This window comes from Rhinopithecus roxellana, chromosome 11 (assembly GCF_007565055.1).
Source record: "Rhinopithecus roxellana isolate Shanxi Qingling chromosome 11, ASM756505v1, whole genome shotgun sequence".
NCBI classification, from domain to species: domain Eukaryota; kingdom Metazoa; phylum Chordata; class Mammalia; order Primates; family Cercopithecidae; genus Rhinopithecus; species Rhinopithecus roxellana.
Window position 1 is genome coordinate 106,983,855 of NC_044559.1, and position 7,116 is coordinate 106,990,970.

Here is a 7,116-nt window from a genome sequence, read left to right on the forward strand (position 1 = left end):
TACCAGCTACTTGGGAGGCTGAGGCAAGAGGATGGCTTGAGCCCAGAATGTCGAGGCTGCAGTGAGCTATTATCACACCACTGCACTCCAGCCTTGGTTACAGAATGAGACCCTGTTTCCAAAAAAAAAAAAAAAAACAAGAAAGAAAGAAAGAAAGAAGAAGAAAGAAAGAAGAAAGAAAGAAAGAAAGAAGGAAATTTAAAAAGTAAAAAGAATAAACTTGCAGTTCAAAGATAATAATTCCTGAACTAGATATAAACACAACAAAATCCACTAGATGTCATTTACAAGTAATAAACATAGAACATAAAGGCATAGAGAGTTTGAAAGTGCATGAATAGATTTGTTAGGCCAATACCTGAAAAAAGACGGTACAGTTGCATGAGTACAAGATAAAAAGCAGAAAGCATTGCATGGTGATAGATGGTTCAATTCACCAGGAAGTCACATACATAATTTTTGTTTACACTTAATAATAAACAGTGTCAGAATATATAAGGCACAATTGGCCAGAACAATGAAAAGATATTGACAAATCTGCCCTCAGAAGATTTTAAAACGTCCTTCTTAGTTATTGATGGATACAACAGACCAGATCACAGGCTGCAGGCAGAAGATTTGTGCAACATGCTTAACAAGCTTGTTCTAAGGAACAAGTATAGTACATTGTACCCAAGCACACATAAACCATCTGTAAAAATGGATCACACATCAAGCCATAAGTCTCAAGCACACTTCAAAGGCTCAATTATCATGGACTTGGGTTACGTCAATATCATACCAGCCAAGATTCTTATGATCAAAAAGATCATGCCTCTGCAGTTGCCTGGATTACAGGCATGCTCACTGAGCCTGGCTCATTTTTGTATTTTTAGCACAGATAGGGTTTTGCCATGTTGGCCAGGCTGGTCTTGAACTCCTGACCTCAAGTGATCCGCCAGCCTTGGCCTCCCAATAGTGCTGGGATTACAGGTGTGAGCCACCGTGCCCTGCAGAGAGCTTATAATGTTTTAATATTTGTCGGGCAGCATTCGAAGTTGTCCTGGGCCGTGGGAGCCCATGGGTTGAGACAGCATGATCTACAGCTTACTCTTCCCCAAATATTAAAACACACCATTAATTACCTCCCTTAATTTTAAGAAAATAGTCTTTTAGCCCATCAGAACCCAATTTGAAAGAGAAGAGATACAGGTAACAAGAGCCTAGGATAAACTGGACATTAAATCTATCTCTGAGGGAAAACATTCCAGATTGAAATATACATCAATGAGATTGCTTTTGCCTGGCCCTACATTCTTATTTACAGGATACTTACAGCATTGTAATAGTAGAGAATTCAAAAACTATCTGAATAACTATTTTGTAAATTACTGTTATTCAAGCATTAAAAAAGCAAAACCAGGCCGGGCGCGGTGGCTCACGCCTGTAATCCCAGCACTTTGGGAGGCCGAGGTGGGCGGATCACGAGGTCAGGAGATGGAGATCATCCTGGCTAACACGGTGAAACCCCGTCTCTACTAAAAATACAAAAAATTCGCCGGGGGTGGTGGTGTGCGTCTGTAGTCCCAGCCACTCAGGAGGCTGAGGCAGGAGAATGGCGTGAACCCGGGAGGCGGAGCTTGCAGTGAGCTGAAATCGCGCCACTGCCCTCCAGCCTGGGCGACAGAGTGAGACTCCAAAACAAAAAAGACAACAACAACAACAACAACAACAACAACAACAACAACAAAGGCAAAAGCAAAACAGCCTGTGTCCAGGGCTTCAAGCAATCAAGCGACGGAAATCTCAGAGCAAGGGAACAGGCTCAGCTTGCCATGTTTTCCCGTTTTCCTCTCGCGATTTTCCTGAAAATTTTGAAGGTCGCAGAGGTAGAGATGAAAATCCAAGGTCACCAAGACTTAAGAAGGCATGGGATGGTGAAAGCTATTTTTAATTATAGTGTTGACCTCAAGATTGACCCAGTAATCCTTACAAAATACTGTAGGAAGAACGTTTAACTTAGATTCATTTATTTTATTCATTTGCTGCTTGTGAACATTGATGCCTCGTGCCTGTTGGTGGGGTGGGGCACAGGAGGCCTCTTGACGACCGCGGCAGGAGGGGGCACGAAGTCCGGGGGCGGCAGCGGGAGCTCTGGGTCGTCCAGGGGCGGTGGCGGTGGCTGCGGCGGCAGGAAGTCGTCGGGCAGAGCAAGGAAGCCACCGCTGCCTGTGCTCTTGGCTTTGCGGGGCATGGCGGGGCTGCCCCTGGTGTCCCAGGACCTCTGCACCGGACGGGGTGGAGCAGGCTGGACTTGGGGCCCTGCGGGGCCGGGGTACTCCTGGCTCCTGGTTGTTCCTGAGGGCTGGCTTCTTATCCTGAAACCAAGGGACAGCAGCATTCATTATTTTAAAATTTTTGAAATTTAAATTTATTGTGATTAATTAATGGAGACAGGGTCTCACTCTGTCACCCAGGTTGAGTGCAATGGAGCGATCTAGGCTCACTGCAGCCTTGATCTCCTGAGCTCAAGCGATCCTCCTGCCTCAGTCTCCTGAGTAGCATTCTTTATTCTTGACAAAACAGCCTCAGTGGACAAGACCATGCCACAGATATGTGAGTCTCTGTCTGTCCCCCCGGGGGGCCCCCGTCCCTCAGTCACTGAGACTCCTGGTTGTTCATGAGCTCATCTTTGCTCTGGAATAGGGACATGACTCTCAATGGCCATTATTATCATTATTATTATTACTACTATCATTATTATTGAGACAAAGTCTTGTTCTGTCGCCCAGGCTGGAGTGCAGTGGTGCCATCTTGGCTCACTGCAACCTCAGCCTCCTGAGTTTAAGCGATTTTCCTGCCTCAGCCTCCCTAGTAGCTGGGACTACAGGCGCTGGCCACCACGTCCAGCTAAGTTTTGTATTTTTAGTGGAGATGGGGTTTCACCATGTTGGTCAGGCTGGTCTCGAACTCCTGACCTCATGATCTGCCTGCCTCTGCCTCCCAAAGTGCTGGGATTACAGGCATGAGCCACCGTGCCTGGTTTTTAAATTTTTATTATTTATTTATTTATTTTTTGGGACAGGATCTCGCTGTGTCACCCAGACTGGAGTGCAGTGGCGCAAACTCGACTTACTGCAACCTCGACTCACTGCAACCTCTGCCTCTAGGGCTCAGTGGTCCTCATGCCTCAGCCTCCTGAGTAGCTGTGATGACAAGCATGTGTTACCATGTCCAGCTAATTTTTGTATTTTTTTGTAGGATGGTTTTTTGCCATGTTGCTCAGGCTGGTCTCCAACTCCTGGGTTTGAGTGATCTGCCCACCTCGGCCTCCCAAAATGCTCGGATTACAGGTGTGAGTCACCTCACCTGGACAGTTTACCTTTTCTCAACTGCATGAAAGTTGACTGGTTCATCAGGTAGAAAATGAGCCCCGTAGTCTCTATTATGACCTATGTCTCAGGTTGTGATGAGATCAAATGAGATACATATGAGTTCTGAAAAGAAAAATCACCAGTGCGCTATTGGTAGAAACCAGAACACCAAATTCGGCTAAAGTCTAATAGAGGCATAGCCCTTCCTCTGCCAATACTGGCATAGATAATAATAATTTGTATTTATATAATGAAACATCCCCAGGCAGCTGGATTGAATCCCTCTGTTTTAGTGATAATTATCATTCCAATTTACATTTCATCAGGGTTCCAGTTTTTTTCTTCCTCTGCTTAATAGCCGCTTACCACTGAAGATTAAATTTGGAAGTTTTTTTTTTTTTCTAACAAAGTGCCTTCCAATTTAGTTTCTATTTTATTTAGTTTATTTACTTATCATGATAAGCTAATTAACTGGTGATGTACTTTTTCCTTTTTAAAAAATTTCTGAACAGGCAGCTTGGGTATTGATGCTCACATATAGTTAAGTGGTTTCTATTCTGGGATTCTTTTATTTTTTTCAGTATTTTTAAATACTTTCCTTCGATTGACATTATAGAAATAATGAAAATAATAATAGCTGAAAGCGCATTGCATGAGAAGTGCAGGCTTGAGAAGATAATGAGAACATTAAAGAAATAGAACTTTTACAGGCCTGCAGTGGTTGTCAAAATTATAAGAAGTTCAATAAATACCAAGATTTAGTTGTTTTCATGACTGGCTGATGGACAAAATGAAGGGGTGAAAGAAGTGAAAAATTGCTAAAGTGAAGCACCCTGCCTGTCCTAGCTGGGTGACATGCTGTTGTCACAGTTATTTAAGGTTGTTTTGACTCACACATGAGAAATATTCAACAGAATTTATACAGTCAACTGAGAGGTTTTGAACTAGATTAGTAACTAAATCATAATTTTAGCTATGATTTTAAAGTAGATTTAAGTGAATCCTTATTGATCTAATCAGTTGAAAAAATGTTGTGGAGGATGTCATACCTATTGGCTATTATTTTATAATGTATTTTCTTCTCCATCACCCTGGGGATGTATGTAGGACATTAATGGAGAAAATAGTCAATGCAACCCTTTTTTTTCTGTTTTTCGTTTTTTATCACAAGGTCTTTATCTATCATACAGGCTGGAGTGCAGTGGTGTGATCACAGCTCCCTGCAGCCTTGAAATCCTGGGCTCAAGCAATTCAAACACCTCAGCCACCCAAGTAGCTAGGACCACAGGTGCATGCCACCATGCCTGGCTAATTTTTTGATTTCTAGTAGAGATGAGCCCTTGTTCTGTCATCCAGGTTGGTATGGAACTCCAGGGCTCAAGCAATTCACCTGCTTCAGCCTCCCAAAGTACTGGGATTACAGGCGTGAGCCACCGTATCCAGCCTGTTTTCTCTTTTTGAAAGAGCAGTGATTGGAACAATGCGAATGGTTGAGAACATGGTCTTTGGGGGACGGCTGTGTGGAACGTATGCAGCTGCTTGCTGGTTTTACCTTGGATGTTTCAGCATGTGTGTGTGTCTCGGCCTCTTGGAGAACAGCACTGACAGAATGTGCAGCCCGGGGCATCTATCCATTGGGCTGGGCGATGCCTTTTATAGGTCCTGAGAGGGAGGAAGCGAGAAAAGAAGAGTGAGCAAAGCATTTTCAACATTCTTGAAAGTTAATCTGAAAATAAAAGCAGTTTACATCTCTAAAGCAAAGAAAGACACTTGCCAGCTACTTCATACAAACAATAAAAATAAAAACAAAGCAAAGAGAGCAATTCACAGGCATGGCATGGTACACAAAACCTTACGAAAAATCTGAGGTTCTGTGACAAAACTTTATATGAGATTCAGCAAAAGGTTCAGGAAGGTGAGTGCGGTATTTGATAAAGCCCACCGAAGAGGGTCTGGATTAACTGGGATCGTGGAGAGGAATAGTATGTTTTACAGAATAAACCTTGAAAACCAATTTCCTTTCAAAAAAATTCTATTGTTGATTTCCCTAAAATGTATTTATCTAGTTTTATACTGTGCTGAGTACAGGAACAACTTTCAAACATTGTCCTCAACAAAGAGTATATTGGGCTGGGCGCGGTGGCTCACGCCTGTGAGGCACTTCGGGAGGCCGAGGCGGGCAGATCATGAGGTCAAGAGATTGGGACCATCATGGCCAACATGGGGAACCCCGTCTCTACTAATAATACAAAAATTAACTGGGCCTGGTGGCGCACGTCTGTAGTTCCAGCTACTCAGGAGGCTGAGGCAGGAGTATCGCTTGAACCCGGGAGGCGGAGCTTGCAGTGAACTGAGATCACACCACTGCTCTCCAGCCTAGCGACAGGGCGAGACTCAGTCTCAACAACAACAACAACAACAACAACAAAAAAAACAGATAAACAACCACAACAACAAAGAGTACATTGGACACAGAAACAATAGACAGAGATTTGGGCAAAATGTATGGGTCCCTGAACTAACCTGGAATTAGATGTGGGTTTTTGTTTTTGTTAGTTGTTTTTCCCCCAAAAGTCCTGGTATTATGATTTTATTTTCTTGCCTTTTAATTTGTCCTTTTGACACAAAGCTTGACTCATGGAAAGTCTGCAGTTGTTAGAGAATCAGACAGAAGAAGCTCTACGTTGATTTCTCAGCTCCTTAGACAGGATCCCGCCAAGGATGGCCACCTCTCCACACCCGGGCTGTTTCTCCTGCAAGTGAATTGCAGCCCAGCCCACGCCAGTCTCAGCCTGGGTGACAGAATGAGACTCAGTCTCAAAAAAACAAAACAAAACAAAAAAAACAAACAAACAAATGAAAGAAAACAAATGATACTCAGGGAAAAATGGTGGGAAGGGGGAGAAAGATAAGAGACTACAAATTGGATTCCGTGTGTACTGCTTGGGTGATTGGTGCACCAAAATCTCACAAATCACCACTAAAGGAGTTACTCAGGTAACTAAATACTACCTGTTTGCCAAAAATTTATGAGAAGAAAAATTAAACTTTTTAATGGTGAAAATTGAGTGTCATACTTTCAAGTTACAAAAGGCACATCTATCATGAGACTTAATTATTCTAAGATTTAAAGAAATGAAGAGAACAACCAGAGTTTAAATAGAAAAGCTGTCAGACATTTCGTCTACAACAATGAAATGTGTAGCACGTGTTTTGTATTTTGAAAGTTAGTTTTCAGCCAGCCTGGGGGAAGAAGAAGAGGAAACAGAACTGAGCATTGGGGTAGGCAGGAGGAAAGTAAGAAACCGGCTGGAAGCAGCAGGGAAAGAAGAAGGGGTGAGGACTCGAGGCAGAGCCAGTCCTCCTGCTTGGGGTCTGGGCATAGGAAAGCAAACGCCGGGCCAGAGGAAGGAGCCCCAGGCTGTGGATGCCTCTGGGGGAACCTTGGGTCAGCAACGGCCAGAGGAGCTCCTGAACTTAAGCAGTATCTGCCACCTCCCTACCTTTGGGTGTCTTCTGGTGGCCAATGTGCTGAGGTCAGGACCCTCGCTGGCTCCCAAATTTGACTGGGCAGGCTCCAAAGCAGTGGAGTTGGTGCAGCTGCCACCTCTACCTCGTGGATCCCAGAGCTGCAGGACGGCTTCACCCGCCGCACCCTGAGCTGGCCCCGCTTGTGGCTGGCATTGGGGGACAGGGTGTTCCAGGCACTTCTGCTCCTGTGTATCACGTCCTGCGTCTTTGCTGTCTGTACGCTGGTAGACGT

At 44.1% G+C, this 7,116-nt stretch overlaps 1 protein-coding gene across 2 annotated transcripts; it reads right to left on the reverse strand.

Moving 5' to 3' along the window:
* Positions 1-1,965: 1,965 nt before the first annotated feature.
* LOC104676589 (amyloid beta A4 precursor protein-binding family B member 1-interacting protein-like) lies at positions 1,966-5,012 on the reverse strand. Of its 2 annotated transcripts, none has more exons than XM_030941068.1 (3): positions 4,906-5,012; positions 3,349-3,476; positions 1,966-2,357 (listed from the first exon to the last, which is right to left on the reverse strand). In XM_030941068.1, the coding sequence occupies exons 2-3, from the start codon at positions 3,393-3,395 to the stop codon at positions 2,018-2,020; spliced, it is 387 nt and encodes a 128-aa protein (XP_030796928.1). In that variant the 5' UTR covers positions 3,396-3,476; positions 4,906-5,012; the 3' UTR covers positions 1,966-2,017. The 2 variants fall into 2 exon arrangements, 1 of the variants encoding a protein (XP_030796928.1); XR_004060083.1 differs by having other exon boundaries at positions 1,973-2,357; positions 3,362-3,476.
* Positions 5,013-7,116: the final 2,104 nt, after the last annotated feature.

Bases quoted from the DNA above. Each gene is read 5' to 3' on its own strand.
- LOC104676589 (XM_030941068.1), bottom strand. From the start codon at position 3,395: ATGAACCAGTCAACTTTCATGCAGTTGAGAAAAGGTAAACTGTCCAG. The intron at 2,358-3,348 runs GTGAGGTGACTC...CCTTGGTTTCAG, and splicing joins AGAAAAGGTAAACTGTCCAG to GATAAGAAGCCAGCCCTCAG.